Genomic DNA, 22,377 nt, shown 5'->3' on the forward strand with positions numbered 1-22,377 from the left:
TAAAACCCAGAGAAATAACAGAAAAATATATTGTTGTCAAGCCGAACACTAGGTTCTCATTTTTAACTTCTGAAAATGTGACATTTTGTAGGTTTTCACACAAACAGTAACAAGCAAGGTTTTGTGCAAGAAACAGTTGCTGGAGTGAGATGTTAAGTCGTGTTGGTCTAAAGTCTGAGAGATTTCTTTAAGAAACTTGCTTGTCTCTGAGGCTATTTTAAATCCGACAGCATGAAAGTAAATTGAAGAGATTGTCTTCACGGAATCAGTTCAGAGGAGCCACAGTTTAGGTCTGCAGCAGTTCGCACTAGGTTTGGTACTAGATGGGCCCATATTATTTATCTCTTCAGCTCCACTCAAGTGTCCCTGGCAGAAATATCAGACATGAGGCGACGATGTGTTTGAAAAATCCATGGAGATTATTCTATTCTATTCTGCACTGGGCTTGAACATTAGACACAAACTCTAACAGCATACTGTTTTGGAAACAGGAAGCATAGCCAGTGAGATTTAAAAAAATATCAGTTTGTGTCCCCCTCTGTGTTGGAAAGACCTATTGAAACATCATGTTCATGTTCTGGAAAACATGAAGGCTGCGACGGAAAATGTGGGGAAGCAGCTGTAAAGAGATTACAGGGACTGTTGGGATGAGAACCCCCGAACCACAGACACAAATCCTGGAGCCTTAATGAGCTGAAGATTTGCCTCTGAGAAGAAAGAAGAAATGGTGCAAGTGCTCCCTGTGTGAACTTAAATAACCCGCAGCATGAGAGAAACATGGACTTTGAAGTTTGATTACGTGGTGGAATTGCTGTCACACCTGAACATCGCATTGATTTCAGTCTAGAGTCTCACTTATGTGCTGATAAAACTGAGGAAAAGAAATGAAAACAAATTCCACCAAATTAATTCTTGGACAGAGGGAAATATTCAAAAGAAATGCTGAAGCACGATTTAAATCACAACCTTTGAGGACTAAGATCATCAAATGTTGTTTGATGTTGTCATATTTTACAATACAGAAGCAAAATGGAAGGGGTTGTTTTGGGCTACTAGGGTTCCAGAAAGTCTTCTTTCTGCATCGACAATAACTACCAAGACTAACTTCTCACTAGCCACCGCTGCTATCGAGATGACTAGTGCAAAACAATGTATATAAGGACAAGCTGTGCAAGTCTCTTACATCTTTCCAGGTTGAAATAAACAAGAATTTTTACTTTAATATCCAGCAGTTCATCAATTATATATCAACTGATATTTTTCAGATTTTTCTTATAAACAAACATGACGTGAACAAATATCTGGATAAGGATACCTTGAATTTGGTTATTGAAGTATTGTGACCAAGATACTGTAAGAACTGAGCAATGTGTTTTACAGTTGAAAAGTTAACTTGTCTGTGCTCGCTGTTCAAATGTTTCTTGTAACTGATTGACTAAAATATATGCAGATGTTGAGATATCTGCAATGAGCAAATTTCAGTTGATATACTGACCCGGCTGAGGGATTAGTTGGCCTGTATCAGGGGACTTGGCCTTGGATGGGAAGGAAACTCTCCCTGTCTAATCATCGGTACAAAAGATGAGCAACTGCGTTAGAAAATATCTGGTTCTTAGATAAAAATATACTATCTATGAACTGCTGTTGCGTGTACTGCTAACAGCGCGCTAAAGCTGAAGGTTACACTGATAATACCCTTTTGGATTTTGGGTCAATGCCAAATGAATACTGCAACTATGGAGTCGTGTTTCTAACTGCAGCAATGAAATGTTCTGAGTTTGCCACTTGCTAAAGGTTACCAGGCTGTTGTAGTCAAAGCCCCTCAGCTCTGGAACCTACCTGAAGAAAGTTCCTCCTACTCTGTGACTTACATTTTTCAATTCATTTGAGGTATTGGCTTAAACAGAGTGACTAACTGTGAGATGTCAGCAGTTCACAGTCTTTCTAATAACAATACAACCTTTCTTCTGCTAGCTGATCCTCACTACAGCCTTCCTTTTAAATCTCAACCCTTCTCTCTCTCTTCCACATCTAATTGGCCATTAAATAATTACAATATATAAAACGCTGAACGATGGCCGAGTGGCCACGCAGAAGAATCTCCCTCTCCTGGCGGAAGGCAGCTCGTATCGCCTAAACTATCTAACATTGCTTCTGGCAACCAACCGTTAAATTGGCCATCTGCAATTTTTTTTCCTCTCCTTCCTGCAGTGGTGGCAGGCCGACAGAGACCCGAGTCAGGCGGGAGAGAACAAAGTTAGCTGCTATGTGTTATCTATATAATGGCAGAGGTCTCCTGAGAGTTGGAGGTGCCCAGGCAGACCACGGGCTGCGTTTTTCGAGTGGTTTAAAATCCAAGCCTCGGGCCTGTCCAACCACAGGAGAGAGAGGATAGATAGTGTCTGTTTGTTTTGATTAGGCAACTGAAGAGCCACTGCAGCTCAGGCTCAAGGACTGAGCCAAAAGAGAGCCAACATGAAGGTACTGCATCCATGTGTATGTGTGTGTTTGTGTGTGTGTGTGTGTGTGTGTTGGCTTCTCTTCATTCAGAATTTACAGAGGATTCCTTTCAGTGTCCTACATGACTGATGATACTCTTGTCTCCACAAAAGCTTAAAGATGGATGGATGGATGGAAGCATACTTGTGCAGTGCAGTGTGTGGACGTGGAGTGATGAGCCCGTCTCAGCGGTCATTCAAACCGCTGTCACTCACAGCGAGAAAAATGCCTGGGGTGTCCAATTGCAGCATATATTCCATAAAAAATTAGAAATATCACAAAGAGGACTGACTGCAATCACAAGCGTGACTTAACTAAATCCTTACCTTCATATGTTCCGCTCTCTAGAAGGGCTCCACTTTTCTCCAATTCCATAAACCGGTCAACGGTCACGAAATTATAATCCACCCCAGGGACTTCTCCTTCCTTGGGCTGCCTGGTTGTGCCTGCAGGAGATAAGCGAGAAGAGTTAGAGCTTCTGCGGCTTTGAACGCCTCATCACTGCTGAATGAGAGGAGACTTTGAATAAAAGTGAGTCTTTGTCAGTGTTTTAGAAAAGATCAGAACACACCAGAGCTGAAACACGCTGACCCTGACCCTGCTCTATTCATTAAGTGCCCTCTTTATTCCTTCTTGTCTCCTTCCTTCTCGCACAGCAGAGGCTGAATATTTGAGCAGTGTGCTTTCGGGGGGGGGGGGGGGGAGTGGCAAGGTACCACTTCAGGAGCTAAGTGATGCAATTTGGACACCAAGAGGAGAAATCAAGTCAATTTGCATGGGGCTGACAGCATGTCGAGGACTCCATGACAGGGAGCTGCACTTCTGCCAGCTGACTGCAACACAGGAGTGATGAAAATATTTTACCCTGTAATAGCAGCATTTTAAGTCAAATTCACTGACACCTCACCCCTCCAAAAACAATGTGTGTCAAAGTATTTATCATGTTAAACTGAGGTACAAACGACATCCTAAATACTTCCTCATCACCGTGTGCTAATTAGACTTGTTAAAACCGATTCCGGCTGTGATAACACGCAGGCACTCTACCCCTGAGGTGCTGAATGGGTTTTCACATCTGAGCAAGGGTTGTTCACACTGAAAGAGGAGCCCGTAAAACACACTTGTTATACCCTCACTACGGCATATAAAGTGTCCATCTGTGTGTTTTAAAGTTAGCAGGGGAACAACTGTGCCACTGATCACCCCGGGTAGGTGGTGTGAGGTGATTTGACTTTAAAAGCCCACCTGACATCGCTCCTGCAACGATGCCTGTGAAAGGTACTGTACTGTGCAGTCATGGACCAGGGAGACCAGGAGTATGCAGATTAAATTTCTTTCAAACATTCATTAGAAAACCTTAAATTTCACAAAGAGAACTAATCAGAAAAAAGCAGTTTTTCTGACTAACCTATGGGAAAAAAGGGTAGACCGGTAATGCTAGATAAGAACTAGTTTCTATGTTTTCTGACCACCTTCAGAAGATAAATGTGTTCATAGCTGTTCCGAACAGCCGCACTCGAAGGCAGATTGAAAAGCAGTTCATCATAAAAGGGGTAGAAGCAATGATTATTTAAATGTGGGATAATCTTGTACATTTCCAGACAGTCTCTTCTACAAGGCACGGTAAGGCTTGTTTGTAAAAGTGATAGAAATAGTTTCTAAAAAAGAGAGATCTTGATGGAGAAGATCAAAATCCAATCATGGCGTGAAGTGCGTGAGACTGTCAAGTTACAGAACTTGTTGGACACAACTCCCCTAATTCAGACATCAGACAGTAGTGGCGGGGGTTTCAGAAGTTGTTCGGCCTTCCGACAAGCCCCCCTGAAGAGCTGTTTCAAGAGTGCACCAGCGTATGCTTGTAACAAACAACTTTGTCCATGTGTTGTTGGTCTGAAGGTAAAAGTGTTAATAGCTGTTATGAACAGCCACACACTACAGTGGGATGGAAACGTCAAAAGATGTCAAAAGGGATGACAAGTGATAATTTTTCAAAATGGGAAAATGGCCAAAGCATTCAGGCTGTGGACTCATTTGTACACATAACGTGACAAAGTAGTGATGTGAAACATACTGCCCATGTTAAGTAGAAAAGAGATGTGACCATTGACAGTATATAATTAGAGGACAAAGCTTCCTGGTCTGTGAAGTGAAGCCAATGACGAAGTGTTTTAAAATTGCATTCTTTCTAATGGCCAGCAGGGGGCAAGCTCCATGGGCTGCAAATAATAAGTTGATTGTATTGAGTCTTATGGAAAAATGACCCTACTTCTAACTTGATTAATGACTGTAAAAAAAAAGTTTCAAGTCTTAAATAAGTTAGATGATAAAGAAGGGTATTTGTTAAGGCGTGGCTACCTTTTGATTTAAAAGTCATTCTCAGGGAGTCTGTTCAGCGCATCTGGGCTGGTACGATGTCTGAAAAAGTTGAATCCATATTACTGAATTGATGACTTTGTCATTTCTGAACTGAGGAAGCCTTTTCATTAGAACAGCAAAACATCTTCAATCAAAACTCCAGAGATATGGTTTCAACTTTCTCCAGACGGCATCAAACAATGTAATGAATAGAAAATGAATCCAAATGAGGCCATTAAGCCGCTTGCCAAGCCTTTCCGATTTTGTCTTGTTAATATGCAGATTGATTGGTCCTTAAATGGAGAAACTAAAGCCACACAAATCTTTACAATCAGCTCGTCTGATGGAGACTACAGCGGTTGAACTCTGGTTGTTGTTTACAGAAGTAATTTTCTTCCACAAGCAATGAAATTGTCAAACATGACTATCATATGGAATAAAGTGGCACCCTGTACACACTATTTTAGACCTCTATGCGGGAGTTCACTGTCGACGACCTTTGAGGCTTAAACATCAAACTGTAACCTGCTGACTGAGCAATTTGTGTCTAAGAGCAAATGAGCAGCAGGGAACCCTGTTATTTGCTGGAAAAACTGTTGTGTAAAACATATGTATGTGTGTGTGAGTAGGTATGTGTGTGTCACACCTCCAGTGGAGAGTTTCTTGATTGTGTCTGTCTGCATGGGGGCTTGTGTACCCGTCAGATTAGCCTGCCTCACAGGCAGAGCTACTGACTGAGCAGCACACACATTTCAAAGAGGACCTTTGATGTTGCAGAACTATATTTAGCAGCATCTTCTGGTGAGGACTTCTCTCGGGTGACAATTTCTAAAAGGAGGCAACCACAATGCCTCTCGATTTTCAGTCCTTTCTATATGGGTCATGGTCCTGTAGTGCAAATCAGCGATTCTATATAAAATATAGCAACCTCTGTGAAGCTTAGCAATAATGATCTTGGGTATTTTTAGGAAGGTATATAATCATTATTTACAATGCCTTGATTACAGAAAATTGGGAAACTCATTAAGGTTAAATACGCCGTCCATCATTTTGTCAGCCTGCGGGAGCTTGGATTCTCAAATCCCCTCAGGTGTGTTTCTGGATGTGGGCCATATCAGGAGTGTGGGAAGCTAAAAATAAGTATTGTTTTTTTTTTCACAGACATCCTTCCTTTGTCAGGCTCCTGTTTAGTTGAGAGACAGAATGAAACAGAGAAATACAGAAAGAGATATAGATCTCAAAAGATAAACTAGATCATACTTATTTCCAATGTCAGTGGAGATTGTTGAAGAAGAAAATATCAAACAAATTGGAGAATTGCTTAATAATCCTCTCAGTAACACCAGACATATGGTACTTTGATGTAAACATCAAAGCATGCAAACATGTTTACAACAAAAACCAGGAGCTTCACTGATGTTTAGAAGTTTAGAGTTGCTCCAAAAAAAAACAGAGGAGCAGTTTCAATCTTTTGGTTTTACTTTAAGATCATCAGGAGCAGGTAAAGGTGTCAGGACATGACAGCTAATAAATCCCAGGTGTGTCAAAAGCCTAAACTCTTTGCAAGACACAAATCAACATAAATCAACACCCAGTGCTTTCAAAGCCATGAAAACAACTTCAGTTCCATAGAAACCTTTAAAGTTATACCAAACCCAATGTCTGATACTGTATTCATGGCTGGTATTTATCCTGCTATAGAAATTAAATGTATGTGTTCAAATCACATGCATATGCACAAGAGATTCACAGGAAATGACATGTCCACAGACCGGGCAAAATTCAGAAGGGAAGAATCATCTCATGTGCACATTGCATGTAATGTGTATAGATGCACATATGTAATGTAATGTGTGCACATGCACATATGTCATGTGATGACATAACACAGCTGAGCATAACAGTTGGTCTATGGCATTTTGAAGAGGAAACATATTTGTGTCAGAACAATTATAACTGCATGGCTGAACAACTAGGGAAAAGAAAATAGAATGGTTGCTAAAATCAGTCCTTTAAAACTAAACTTTTGGGACCACCAGTAGCCACGGGAGTCTCTGAATCTACTAGAATGTGAAGGATGTAAACAACAGAAATAATTCATTAAAGTAAACTAAAGATATCCTACTTCTTCAAAAAGTTTACTTGCTGCTGTTTCCCAGCCACCTCTTTCTGCTGATTAAGATTTTAAGCTTGTCCCCTGAAACTGACACTGTCAATATTCCCCCTTTTTTCAGGAGGAACTCTATTCTTATATGATTACACCAACTATCAATGCTTTCTAGGCAATAGTTTCATGTTTAGTAGTTAACCAGACCTGGCAAACATTCCCATTGTCACAAAGTGAACCACTAAATGTAAAAACAATTACTTTGGGATAAACTGTAGATATTAAAGCATGACATGGCACAAAGTGGTGGTGCTATCAACAGATGAAATCCGCCACCAGACTATGAATCAATTTGTATGCTGAAGGCATCATCTGCTGTCCAGCATTAAACAAAAATATAGATCTTCCTTTAAACTATTACTGCTGCTGTCTCAAATGACAACAAACACATCTCAACAATGAAGAGTGGACTAGTGAGCAGGTAATTTGTTACTTGCAGGAAATATTCATGGGATTGGTTTCTTCGCTTGGGATACAAGTTAACAAGACGGAAAAAGGGCACAAGAAGACAGACAGGGAGGGATGATAAAGGCTATTGAGATTGTGGTAGTAGGAGTAAGAGGCACGCATGGGCAGAAAGAGGGACGTATGAAGAGAGGCAGCACGTGTAATGGATGAGAGAGCAGCTTAAGTTGTAGCGTGGGCTGAGGCCCTTGTAACCTACAGCCACCCTGCTGCTCTCCAGCACGTCCTCGAGCCAGATTCAACTTTACAACCACAGGCCACAAGTCCAACTCTCACTTGCGCAGCTGAGCACCATTACCGGATGCCCCGGTCACAGCTAACACCTGTAGTGGTTTCATACCAGGACTACTGCTCCTAGAGAATACATTAACATCGCTCGAAGCTATCCCCTTGTTAATAAAACATACTGTATTAAACGCACAACCTCCATCTTTGGCTTCAAATTTGCACATTTCACAGTTAAAACATTATAACCTGAGCACAATATGAACCTGAGATAACTGTAGGCAATAGGGAAAGGCTCAACAGCGACCCAGACAATCTTTTTTTTTTTTTTTCTTTGGAAAGCAAAAACATTGGCCTCTATTTGAAACAAAGGATTTATATCCAGAGAATATTCCGAGGCATCACAGAGAGAGATTGTAGTGAATTCATGACAGGGAGTCAGAGCCTGTGTAAAGACCCTGAGGAAATGATTATACCATGACCATTCAAACTAATTATTTCCAGTTACTTAGTAAAACAATCGAAACAAAAGAAAAAATGTCAAAAATGACAAACTTTTGTCTCTAACGTATTTGTTTCAAGCTGCACAGTATCACTTGTTTTAATAAATCTAGACAGAGAGGCAGAAAATAAGGAAATCAATGTATGTCTGATAAGGAGAGATATGATGTAAGACCACTTGCACAAGCTGAAAGTTAAGTGTTTGGTATTTTTGGGAGAAAATTAAGAAAGTTGAGACAGTCTGAATGGAAAATGGAGCAGGTTTGTCAGGTCGTTCTGTCCTGAGGTTTGGGTAAAACACAGCACTTTCTCTTTCCCAGAACCTGGAGCAGCTGAATTTGGTCAAAACAACCTGATTTGTTAATTGCCCTCAGCTACAGGAAATGTTGTGGCTCCAGGGTTTGGCAATGTCGATCCACCACTTTGGTTCAGACTCTCAACAATTACTGAACTGATGGCAATGAACTTGCTCAGCACGTTAGCATGGTCATTCAGAGCATGTTAGCACGAAGAGCTGGAACTATTAGTCGACTAATGAATTAGTCAATCATTAGAAAATTGATCGGCAACTATTCGGATTATTGATTAATCAAAAATCATTAATAATTTTTCAAACAAAAAAGGCAAAAAATGTGGTCTCAGCTTCTCAAACATGGAGAATTATAAAAATTATGTTTTATATTTTATTAAACTGAATATCTTTGGGTTTTGGTTTGACAAAGTATCACCTTGAGAGACATTTTTCACCATTGTCTGACATCCTATTAATGATTAATCTAGAAATTAAATCAAAATTAATCGATAACGAAAATAACCGTTAGTTGCAGCCCTATCAGCATGTGATTAAGTCCAACCTCACAGAGCTGCCAGCACTGCTGTAGACCTGTTTGTTAAGATTTTTATCATCTTAATGAACACTTGGTTCTGAACATTGTGAATTGTTTCGTCAAACTAAATGTGGAAGCTGCTCTATTCCTGGGCGTCACCTTTGATTTGTGACTGACAGGTGAATTAATTAGCCAGCTTGCCTCGAGCGGACGGTGACCTGCTGACCTCTGTGTACCACAGAGCTTGGCGTAGAATATTACAGAGAAAGTCTATTACTTGGTCTGATTTTTCATTATGAAAAATAAATGCCGCTTTATTCCAAGTGACTAAAATCGTGTATTGCTCTCATTTTAGTTAGAAATCTCAGCAACAGATGACTTTTTCCCCCTAATGTACTGACAATTGGTGGCAGCGATAGTACCCTTAAATTAATTAACTACAACACCGCATATATTTTACTGTTATTGCTGTAGCTTTGGGTGGACATTAATGTTAAGCAGCTTGTTGGCATCGCTAAATTAATGTGTCAATTAATCCATCTCCTTCCCTCTGGTTTAAATACAGACAGCAAAACACAGGCCTTGTTAGCCATTTATTGAGTGCTTGTCTTTAATGAGTTCAGTGCAATATATCTGAATGTTATTGAGCTTGTTTCTACGTGGTGTATGAGGAAATACGCAGTCTGGATGACAACCGCGGTTGAGGTGACAGAATTCATGAAAGAACAAGACTGTATTCATCCATCCACTGCATCATCTTTGCTAAAGTCTCTCTTCTTCTTTGCACCGTCCCTCTTGTTTCTTTCATCTTCTACTCTACACACATTTCAAATGTACAAAGCAATAGCAATTTCATCCAGCTATTGAGTTGAGGTCCCTTCTGCACAATCTCAGTTGTGTCAGAGCTTGAAAATCATTCTCTGACTCATCTGGTTGGATTTATGTTTGACTTGTAAGAAAAAAGAAAAGTAAGTGCCACTAAGATTAAACATTCGTGGTATTACAGCAGCTGCCATACAGCCAGAGGCAGAGCTTAATCTTTCTTTTTAAAAAAAATCATATTTATTGCTGCTGATGAAGTCAAAAATGATTAAGTTCAGGTGTATTAGATCTGCTCGTGTTTTGTGTGTCATACAGCTTTAAAAACATACAGTATATACTGTAACAAGGCTAAACTGGGGTCAGGGGGCAGAGACAGGATCAGCTAGCTTCTAGCCTCCAGCAGTGCTCCCCCTCCCCCCCCTTTTTTTTACTGTTATAACAGGCCAGTGTTGTGGACAATTGCCTCAGACCGGACGTCTGAGGCAGGTCCTGTGCTTTTACGCCCTAAACCCTCTGTTATGACTGGCCAAGACAGTGTCAGCACTGCCTATTGTAACCACCCTAATCTAGCCATTAGCCAATTAGGAAGTGACGGGCAGCCGTAATGCCCTTGCATTAGAGGGATGGATTAGTTTTCCATTCAGCGCCTGCCTGCTGCCTGTGGGCAAATGGACTGACGGAGGACAGTTAACCGCTGCAGCGTGCCACCAAAAGCTGCTTTCACTGCATTTTGCCTTCATAGACAGCACGTGTGGCGATGTGCTTATTCACTGTTTTCACTGATGAAAGCGTGATGCAGTGCAGGGTCTTAATCAACTGTGATTACATATCATTTAAGAGGTAATAAAGTCTATTGAGTAGGGAGTGCAATGGAGGCTGCTGTTTTCACTGAGCTCATGATGAAAGTTAATATCACTGCTTTGCAGTCTAATCATATCGACTGGGAGTGTTTTGGTTCCCTGGCAAAGCACAGACACAGAACCTCCCTCTTGGTTCCTGACCAAAGATCCGTCATTTTTCTCACTTAATGACATTTCAGGTTCATTCAAGTTCAGTCAAGTTCAGTGAGAATGACTCTGTGTTGCTCCCCTGCTTATTGACAGCCAGTAATGTGGGATAGATTGGAGAAAGCCAGGCAATGAACCGCACTCCCCTGCCTGTTGGACCTCTGACGCCCTCCCCTGAATTCCATTAATAGCTCTGCCCTCCAGGAGGTGCTGGGTGGACCGCCTGTAACACGGCCAGAGATATTGATGACGGCATCCTCCCCCCAAGGAGAGAAGAGAGGAAGGGAGAACTGAGTGGAGAGGGCTGATAAAGTGATAAAGAGGTGGCAAAGGGGGCATGCAAAGGGCAGAATCATCGTGGACGTCAGCATTTTAAAAGTTGAAGGTATTAATCTCCTGGTCTGTTTACAGTCTCACCACTGTAAATCTCAAATCTTCATACCACAGCATTCACAAAGTATCCCCTAAATAATTTATTTTAATGGGCATTAAAAAGAGACAAACAGAAATAAAGTGGAGAAGCTGTAAGAGAACTACTTACATCTTAACTAAGATTTAACAAATCATTTTTATTTGTGTTTCCTCTGCGTAAACGATTGCTTGGGTTTTGTTCTCAGCCAAACATTTTTTTCATGATATTCTTTTTGCAGCTACTCACACTAGCTAATGCTAATATTTTCTGTTCTACCAAAAACTCTCAATGGGTGTTTTTTTTTTTCAAATTGAATTTTGCTCACATATCCAAAAGAGCATTTCCTCCATGCAACCTATTGTAAGTGCAGAACATTCATATATAGATGCTAATAGCTGGGGAAATAAAATCACAGTGACACTGTTACTGCAAGCTCATGTAAGAAGATCAAGGAGGGCTGCTTGAAATCTAATTTATTCAAACGCACATGTCAGTGTGAAGCTGGAGCACAAGCCTCAAATCCTGACAAACTACATCAACTAAGGATGGGTTGTAGCATCTGATAATGTAATACTCTGTCCAAATGTGACAAGACGTCCCTGTAAATGGGCTGTTAAATGATGTGATACACTAACAGAAAGTTTCACATCATGTATTTTCAGCCAATTTGACATCAGAATTAATGAACAAGTAAAAGTAACTGTTTTAGAAATGATATTATTGCATATTCAGATGATACAATAATGTAATCTGATTACATTAAAGGAGTTTTCTTAAACAAACAGCAACTATGGCGTTACATCTGCAAACTGAAACATTTGCATTGTTCAGTCCAATTTTTTTGACTTGCAATGCACTCTTCTTCTTCACTGCATTTGTTAATACACACATTTTCAGCAGAAAGTGAACTTGCTGATTTGAGTGAGCCAAAAAAATTAGTCAGCCGACAGAAAATGAATCAGGAACTATTTCAAAGAATCCTTGAAATCTGTTTTCAAGCAATAATATATATCCTGATTCCTTCCCGTTAACTTCTCAGTTGTGAGTATTTGCTGCCTTTTGTTGTCATTATGTGAGAGTGCACTTAATATTTTGGACTGTTCAGACTTTTTTTTACCGTATTTTCTAATATTTTACGCCAAACAATTTACTGATTAATCTAAAAAATAAACGGCACGTTATCTAAAAGACACACTCTACTGCTGATGCCAGCAAATGCAGATAATATGACAGCAGCATGAAAAACGACGTACATATCCTCTAGTTAATGGCCAGTAATGACACCTTCATCTTAAACTGTTGGTGCTGTGTGAATACAAAGTCCCCAGCTCAGTGCAGATGTCCGTGACAGTGACCGATCGGCTTGTCATTGCGAAGAGCTCTCTGTATTGATTAAGTGCCGTATCAAACACATTTGGGACCAGACGTGGTAGTGAATCCCCAAAAGTTGGCAGCAACAAGTAAGCCTGACATTCGGGATGTAACTCTGGGCTTATCCAACACATGTGATACAGCATGCAGCCAAGATAAATATACACAGTGTAAAAACAACCTACCCCTACACAGGGATGTCATCATGATATCTGTTATCATTGAGAATTGAATCAGAGCTCCTCTATCCTCGTTTCTGTCTCTCGTGGGAAGATGTGAATGGCTCCTTTCATCGCATCTCAAGCTCCCTCTCTATTTCTTCTTGCTCCTCCAGCATGCCACTAAAAGAGATCGCCTTTGGTCTTGCTCCGCATCTCAACTTCCATGGGAATCAAAGCTGTCATGTTTGCAAGTGGGGGGAGGAGGAGAATGTTGAAGTGAAAAAGAAAAAACCACCCTAATAATTCATAGCTGTGGAGGAGACTCTTGACAGGCGGCAGCTGAGCGAGCGTTACCGCCAACCAGCTTTAATCTGCAGAGATCCCCGAAAAAATATTAGAGAAAAACACAAGAAGGCCGTTTCATTTTCTAAGCAGCTACTCCAATTTTTCTCTGAATCCAGGGAGGACCGGCGCACCGTAGCACGCATTCACACACACAAACACACACGGCCCGACAATGGGCAGGTACAAAGCGAGGAGAAGAAGAAGAGGGAGGCAAAAGAGAGGGCAGAGATATGGAGAGATTAAGGGGAAGCTGATGTCATCCGTTTGGATATGTGGCCCTGGGGTGGTTGTTTTTCCGGGTGTGTGTGTGTGTGTGTGTGTGTGTGTGCAGTGATCAGGGATATGAACGTGCTGCTTTGTCAGCCTAATCCCCCCCAGCCAGGGCCACGCTGGCTCGAGCACATTACCACCCAATGACACAATCTGTTTTTCAGGACGGCCCGCATCACTTTTATACATTTATAACGCCCCATCATGACAGCTTAGCCCAAAGGTTCAGAGCAACAATCTGACACGTATCCCATCAACCCCCATTTCAACCCTGCTATCTATCCAACACCATCTACCCTCCCAGTGCTCCAGCGTCAACAGCTGCAACGTCAGGAGAGCCAATTTGTGTGTTTCCAGTAAACTCATAGGATCAAGCGAGGGATTTGAACCGACAGCCCGTTGGGTCAGAGGGGCCAGAATAATAATCACACTCCGCATGGTGGTAATCATCTCATACTGAGACCTCTTGGCCCTTTAATACCAGAAGCTAAGTTATCTCATACTGCCATCACCTCTGCCCCTTTCTAGCCATTGACCCTACAGCGGCACTGTGTGTGTGCGTATATGTGTGAAATGTGTGTAAAAGCCCTTTACTATTAAACCAACAGGAGATCCCGACAGCAGGAATATCCTGTGTTGTTTAATGTGGCCCCACTTGCTTAACCCTTTGAACCCCGGGCTGCTTTTACTCGATTTCCAATGATTGTATTTACAGGCTTATGGCATTAACTTCACACCCGGCTGAAAAGCGGTGTTTTGCTGCCCTCTCTGGTGAAAAGTTTCCAGCCTATATCACCTCTGACCACAAATTACTCAGGTATGGTTGGGTGCTTTTTGTAGCACCTGTAAATACACCCAACAGTGATGTCACAGGGTCCTGGAGTACACCTGTACATCACCGCCGCAAGCTGAGACCACAGGAGGTCAGGAGATTTTCAGAGGGTGTTAAGTTTCTTATCATCTCTCTCATCATTTAGGCTGACACTGTGGTCATGTTGGTTGATTTCTGTTGGGGAGGAGGTGATATTTGGTTTGGCCTAACCTAGTGGTGTTTTCTGCCAAAGTGATTTTTAGTTGATGATATACAGATTTAAGAGTGTACAGCTGAGTTAACTACTATTCAACTATTGTCACCATTTTTGTGGCCATTATTCATGAATGTAGTAACTAGCTATGTAAGAAGATAACGTCCCCATTCTTAATCCTGCCAGCTGAACTCTGATTGGTTGATTGTATCTATAAATCCAGACTTCATTTGAGTTTGTGCCATCAGGGCTTCCATTGACATTGACATTCACATTGAATAACACATTATATAAATAGTACAGATATACAGACAACAACTTGGATTACTTGTTCTACAAAGAAAAAGGTTAAATGTGACAATTATGATGACTCTAGCAGCATGTGTACAACAGTATGTGTTACAGTGCGACTGAAGTGTGACTCCAAGAGGGGAGATTGCTATTTCGCCGCAAATTGCATCAATCAGCGTGTAAGAGTTAACGGCGACTCCAATCAAGGGCACATAAATCAGAGTCGTAAAAGTGAGTAAAAAGACAAAAAGCCTGTATTTCTTCCTCAAGCCCCGGTCTGTCTGCATCGCAATTAAACTGTCAGTGTAGGAGCATTACCTCAACCGGTAAAAAAAAAAAAAGTTCTTCTTTTCTCGCTAGAAGTGCTGTTTGTGTACACTGTGTTGACGCACTGTGACCTAACAAAGCTCTCTTAATGGCACTTGTGATAAATGAATGGGAAAAAAAACGTATGTGGCTTCATGGGGAACAAAGTTGACACTTGACAGAACAAGCATTGATTTTGTTGTCAGTGTTGCATTCAAGGCATCAGGGTTTTTTTTTTTCAACCTCAACTAAAACTCCATTCAACGTTGTCCAGAGGATTTTTAAAGGATATAAGCTAATACAAAGCCATGAATAATGAATAATAATTTTTTAAAAATGACAGCAAATTATTCATGAATTCTATCTTCCTTCTTGTTACTCAGATCCTGGAAGCTTTTAGAGTAACCGGCGCTACATTCGGAGTGAGCATCGGTTTTCAGAAAATGTTTCCATAAATAATAATGAAGGTTGTGTTTAGATAGACTCCTCTGAAGGTGGACTGAAGGATGTAGCGGAGTGAGGAGGTGCTGCAGCAAGTGATGGTGAGTGTAACAAACGAAGAGGCGGTTTGTCAAGAGAGGAATGAACTCAGGGCAAGTTTTCTTTACTTCGTGTCTACAAGAAAAAAAAGAAAAAAAAGAAAAAACATTTTCTTTGAATGAAATAAGTCCATTAGTTATGCAGGGTCATTTTTCCCTCTGACAAATACAGCCATCAATTTCCTCGGCACTGAAAGGGAAACACATAACGAACTGAGCTGCCACATGAAATGCTAGAAAACTAATTATCAGTGATGGATTCAAGTGACTCGTACAAATCACTTAAGCATTCACATCAAGGTTAGAAAATTATCTAACTTGGTATAACTCTCAGCTGCATCTTTCCCTGTCACTTATGTTTTAAACTAAACAGATTTCTTTCTCTCACAAACTCCTAAAAGGAAAATTCTGGTTTCATTTCAGTCTAATTTTTGTAGTTGTGGCCATTATTCCTATTCGTATTAACACTGGACACAACAATTTAGTCCTTGAGATTAATTGTTAAAGGCTTATACAGGTAATATACAGGTATAAAAGGAATAGTTTGACATTTTGGGAAATCTTTGCGTATTTGCTTATTTAAAGAGCATCAGATGAGAAGATTGATACCACTCTCATGTTACAATCAGGAGCTTCATATTAAATAAAGCTTAGTTTAGCACAAAGACTGGAAACAGGGGGAAACAGTTAGCCTGGCTTCATCCAGAAGTAGGTAAATCTGCCTACAAGAACCTCTAAAGCTCACTAATTAAACAGATAACTGTCATTTGTTTAATCTGTACACATAAAGAAAGGTTGTGGTTTTACAGGAGACGTTCGGACCAAGAAATGGTGTGACGTAACACCCTATAAAAGCTCAGCTTGTCATTTTTGCTCTTCAGTTATCAAATGGATTAAACAAACAATATTTAACAAGTGAATTATTGGGCTTTGAAGGTGCTGGTAACTAGCTTTTTTTTTCCCATTTGGACAGAGCGATGCTAGCTGTTCCCTTTCTGCTTCTAGCCTTTATTCTAATGAAAGGTTCAGATCACACAGGTTGGATGGTAGAGATGGAAAAGACTTTACTTGAGAGTGTTCGCATCATCAAATAACTATAGACTATTTTATGATTGCAGAGTTGGCTGGGTGAGGGTTGAAAATGCTTTTATAATACAGCACTGTATTCATTTAAGTTGGGTTTAATTACTTTAAATGACAGACTTTGGTCGATGTGAGTCATCCATTCTTGTTTGGTTTTTAGGCACGTCTGTATTATTAAGCTCCCAGTCTGATATATCAGAGCTTTCAGAGAAACATGAGCCGTAATTACGACTTGGATATTGTAATGAACAAAGTCGATGAAGTCAGAAGATAGCAATTATGATAACTCAGATATGACATGAATACGTCACAAGCTAAACTGTCTTCTATCTGTACTTCCATACAATATGTAAAGTTTTAACTTCAACTTACTGTACCGTAGTTGTGAGCACTGAGGTTTCTCGCTTCATTAAACTTTGTTGTAGTTATGTTCCCACATCTCACTTTGGAGAGTGCAAGGATATAAAAATGAGACCCACATTGTACAGTAATAAACCGGAATGAAATTCAAATCAGATTTGTACCTCCCACTCTCGTTTATCGTCTCGTGTGTTTGCTTCAAAAGCTGTAATTGTTTAATGGATGAAAACCCAGTCTGGATCTCCACTAAAAGCTACATTTTTTGTTCCTATAGGCCCAATCTGTCTAACAAATGTCATGGTAATCCATTAATAAATACAGTGAATCATGACTTCCTCTGCAGGAATAGTACAATGACTCCTAAATAAATAAAGTTTTAGAATACATAAATCAAACAGCAGGACATTCACAATATTCACATTTCACATTCACGGATACTATGGGCCTCTATCCAGTGGTAAAATGTAAAAGTACAAATTCTAAGTACCCTTACTTTACTTGAGTCTTTTTCTATTCATGCCACTTTCTTCTTCTACTCCAATACGGTTAGGAGGGAAAGGTTGCTTACTGCTTAGTACTAATGCACTGTTTGTTAACTAAAGCTGTCAGATATGCTTTAGTTAACAAATGGTTTTTTTTTTACAGTGCATTAGTACTTTTACTTAAAGCAGTGTTTCCACCACCTTCTTTCATTGATTTCAAGGGGAATCCGAGCGAATCTGACCCATGTCAGGCATTAAAAATAACTATATAGGAAAGAGCCAATCTCACTGATGGTCTGATGTGTTTGTGTCTGTCATACAGAGGCATCAATATTTGACTGAGACTGTTCCATAACCAGCTAAAAACTCTTTGTAGTATGTTTAAGCAAAGCATCTGAATACTTCCTCCACCACTGCCTCTCTCCACCATCTATTCCCTCCTCTCTCACACTGTCACTCTCTTTCATTCCCTCTTTGATTCAAGCATCCATTAATTCAGGATCCAATTACTTGAATAGCTCTGAGGCCCCTCCCACACGCCATCCATCTCCAAATGCTCGGCCAATGGACGACTCTCTCGGTGCGACAGATCAAATTCCACCTCCACAAATAATCCCTTACCAGAATGCTGCTGCCAACGCCGCACAAACTTTAATTGGATCCTTTTAATAGTGTTCACTATGGCCACTTTCAGCCATGTAATTAGGTTTCTCTTCCTATAGAGTTTAATGGTTGTGGGGTGGGTGAGTCGAGCAAGGGGGGAGCGAGAGAGAGAGACAGGGAGAGGGTAAAAAAGGCCAGACTTTCCGTTTTACACTAGGCTTAATCCAATTTCACCCACAGAGAAATCATCTCATGCCATATATACTTTTTCAATGGGGTTTTTATGGGCCACCATAAAAACCATAGACTAGTGTTGAATATCTAGCCTCATTGATTTTTTGGCTGTGAGTGAAGTGGCCCTCTCTTGCTTCCAGTGTCTCTCTTTTTGGCTTACACCTTTTCCAAGTGGCTCCCCTGGCTAATGCAAAGCTCCACCATGGGAAAAAAAACCCTCAGATTCTCTAAACGCTGCCACCGAAACTCCCCGAACAGGATGCAAATGACGGGATTTCCGGAATGATTAATTTCTGGCACTTGTGAGACGATTAGGGGGAGTCAATCAAATGAATAATATATGTATAAGCACTCTATCAAAAGGCAGTGGCACAGTCGCAGGGATGAATGGATGAATGGATGATGGGAATAAGCAGCTTAATAACAATAAATACAAAGAGACACAGCCCCAAAGGGATAGAGAGAGGACTGACAGAGAAGAGGAGAGAGAAGAGAGGTGCAATGACACTATAGGCATACAGCACCTGCCCAGGTGAGAAAGGACATTCTGTAATTCTAGGTGACTACTTTGACAGTTCATAACTCAGCAGCGGAAAAAAAAAAAGTGTATTTGTTTACACCCGAAAGTCGATTTCAAACTGTGTTCATCATGAAGACTGATCATCTTGCCCTTAAATATGGCTGCCGCTAAAAAAAACAGGTCAGTCCATCACCACCCACAAGGCCGAATGATTAGACAACCCATTTTCCAAAAGATGTCTGATGCAACGTTGGCGTCATCAATACAAGTTTCTGACTTGTGAATACAGTCATGTTTAGCACTGGAAAACTCAGATTTGTGTGAAAAGGTACACAAACATCGAAGTCAAGGTTAATAAACCTTAATGTAATCAATATAGTGCTATAATAATCATTCACAGTCATTTGAAACCCTCACATGAACTCTGAAGTCATACAGCTCAATGAATGGCGGTGCTTTCCATAGATACATTCGGCCCCACATGACATGAATGCAGCGAAGATGGATGCCTCCTATCAGCCAAGTCCGTTGCTCAAAGTATTTTAATGCTAATTTAATCAATAAAGTCCTTAATTCAATTAAATCCTTGCACGACAAACTCTGTAATCAGACAACCCGATGAGCTAAAGTCAAAATCTGGAATATTGGTTGATTAATTGATTAATTGATTAATCGGAAATCGAAGCACGAAATATCAGAAACACTTCAAAGCGGCAGTTGCAGGGAATAAGTGAGGTAAAGGCAGTCTGTGTGTGGACTCCATCAGAACATATGTCTCTTTGAGAATCCTCAGGCACCTGTGTATGTCTACTTCTTCGGGGATGCCAAATGGCATCTGTAAAACAGAGGAGAGAAGAAAGAAGAAGGAGAGGACAGAAAAAGAGCAGAATCAAAAGAAAAATGGCAGCAGGAAAAAGGACTGGACGCACTTCTTCCAGTGATACAAAGCTAGACGTTCACCCCACTGCCACAACATTGAAAAGCATTGTAAGGTTATAATGTATACTATAAAACATACGGCAGCATAAAATCACCAGCAGGACCATCTGGCTGCAGCTTAATTAAATACACTTAATCACATTCCAACATATGCAACACATTCATATGCCACAGCAGTTTAAGCAGGGTGGGCGAGACAAAAATAAAATCCATTTTGATTAAGACTTAAAGGACAATTTTCTGAGTGGCAGAAAACATCATTACAGCCACAAGAGAGGAGTATTACGAAACGACGGCGCTCAAAGTGATTCATTCATCACTCCTGTTATGTTAACCTTTCTCCCGCTCCCACCTGCTGGAAACCTCACGCATTAATCTGCCTCTCTGTGGTGGCGCTAATGACGACTGAATGGAGAGCATGGGCTTGCACACGTGTTGAGGCTGCGAATCACACACGCTTATGAATGGCAGGTGAGTAGAATGAATGTACGTATATTTCAGAAAGGTTACGCATATGATTGTGTGTGCGTCTGGGGGAGGAATAACTTGTATAAACTTGCATATATGAATAGTATAGTTAGGGTTTGTATAATATAGGTACATATATACAGTTTACTATGCATTGTACTTCTCTACCATTGATCTGTATATAGAGTGTGTTTGAAATGAAAACAACAAACTAAAGGACCAGTCACACCGTTTATAAGCTTTTGGACAGAGTTCAAGTTTGGGACAGGAATTTGCACTGCTGACCAGCCGTAAACCGGCTGGAAGTCAAAAACGGAGAAAGCTATCATATTAGCTGTGTCCTTTTATACAACCCCTGCTCTGCTGGTGTATAAACAGCAGGGTTTGAAGTGAGTCACAGGCCTGTAATAAGCATTATGCCTGCACTTACTGTCCAGAGTCTTCCACAAGCCTGCCAAGCAGATATTGCTAAAGCTACCGAGCAAGTTGCACAAGAATGGCAGAGAAAAATAATTATCTGTATATATGAATGAAACAAGAGGTAGTTGGATACGGCTAGCGATGACAACTTTGCGCTGTGTGCTGTGTGGGCAGTGGCTTTAGAGGGAGACCTAAGGGGAGGTGGTGGGGTTTTTTTCAGTTGCAAACTTTTAAAATCTAGTCTCCTCTTATTAGTTTCTCCAATTTTCCTACCCTAGCTTTAAATCAATTTTCACATACATTTTATATCCCAATGCTCCCCAAAGTTATATTTCCAGTTTCAAGAAGACACTCATTTCTGCAGTTTAAAGTTAAGGAGGTCCTCTTACGGTATAATTCAGAAAATGCTTCAGGTAATCAAAAGTGAAGCAAAAAAAGGGGAGAAAATGCAAGTAAGCTGCATTATGTCTCTCTAAAGTCAAAATTATACTTCTTGGTATGAATGCAAATATGCTGATCATTCTTTATTGATGGCAACAGTTCACATTACTTCCCTTCTGGTCAAAGAAGAAATATTAAATATTCATAATCATAAATGCTGGATTTTAACTACTAAAATACCTGGATATTTTTTGTCTGCAAGTTTATTGCATGATACCTAAATGATCTGGATCCCTGGTGTGATATTTTGTGATTTTATGTTGTGATTAATTGGATCAAGGGGTCAAAAATAATCATAAAACATAAATAATAGATAAGATAAAATAAAATATTATCAGGACTCAGGATATTTTAGACGTGTGCAATAATGTAAGAGCAGCTGGAAAGTGTTTCTTCAAGTTAAAGATTGAATTCAAGAAAAGTCAAAACAGATTTGATCAAATTTTGAGTGCAGTGAAGTGCACATTTAAGTGATGAGTCTCTACTCACTCACTCAGAAGTTTTGGAGTGAAATTAACAGACCTGGCACTAGGCATAAGAGGGAAATACCCATGGAGGTAAGGTTAGAAAATGGAGAGGGTAGTTTGGTTTTAAGTGTCGTCTACCAAATGTAAATTATTTTCAGGTTGTGATAATTGATTGGATGAGCAATTTTTTTTTTACGAAATAACATGTCTGCAAGAGGAAACCGAAAATGAAAATGGGTGTTGAAATTAATAACTGTAAGTAATTGAAGTCTCCCAAGTTATTTAAAGTCATTTGTTTTGATAGTGGCATTATCCTTTCTCAGTGGTATAAGACCATCATTAAACCAATCCCTAAATCATTAAAAAATGATCCCATATTACCATTTAATTATAGCAGCATTAGCCTTATCAGCACTGTGTATTCATGGCTCCTAAATCACACACTTGCTGATCATGTTGAAAGGATAGGTCGGCTGCTAGATGAGCAAAATATACATTAACTTTAGTGACAGTATAGAAGGGAGGTTTCCTGGTCTTCCTGCAGAGTAAAGACTAAAGATTAAGTTAATTTCCTGTTTCATTGCTCATTATATGATGATTTAAGGGCTACACTATTTAGTAAAGTGTCCCTAATTTCTCATGAGTTCTGGGTTGTGTTTTGGAAAGGGAACTGTTTGTGTGGTGGATTTTAATTGCAGAGCCTGGGAAAGAAGACAAATAAATGGCTTGATTTCTAAAATATAAAATCAAGAATAATGAGGGCCTTACTGTA

General features: G+C 40.2%; 1 protein-coding gene across 21 annotated transcripts in view; it reads right to left on the minus strand.

The window, feature by feature from the left end:
- magi2a (membrane associated guanylate kinase, WW and PDZ domain containing 2a) overlaps positions 1 to 22,377 on the minus strand; it is a 208,516-nt gene that overhangs the window by 73,551 nt on the left and 112,588 nt on the right. For all 21 annotated transcript variants that reach the window (XR_007882556.1, XR_007882554.1, XR_007882551.1 and 18 more), the window contains exon 3: positions 2,826 to 2,945. Coding sequence is in view for 13 of the 21 variants with exons in the window: in XM_051392363.1 (XP_051248323.1) it covers positions 2,826 to 2,945 (120 nt within the window). In the remaining 8 variants the exon portion in view is untranslated. The remainder of the gene's footprint in view (positions 1 to 2,825; positions 2,946 to 22,377) is intronic.

The sequence above is a fragment of the Dicentrarchus labrax genome, unplaced genomic scaffold (genome assembly GCF_905237075.1).
Source record: "Dicentrarchus labrax unplaced genomic scaffold, dlabrax2021, whole genome shotgun sequence".
In the NCBI taxonomy this organism is placed as follows: Eukaryota; Metazoa; Chordata; class Actinopteri; family Moronidae; genus Dicentrarchus; species Dicentrarchus labrax.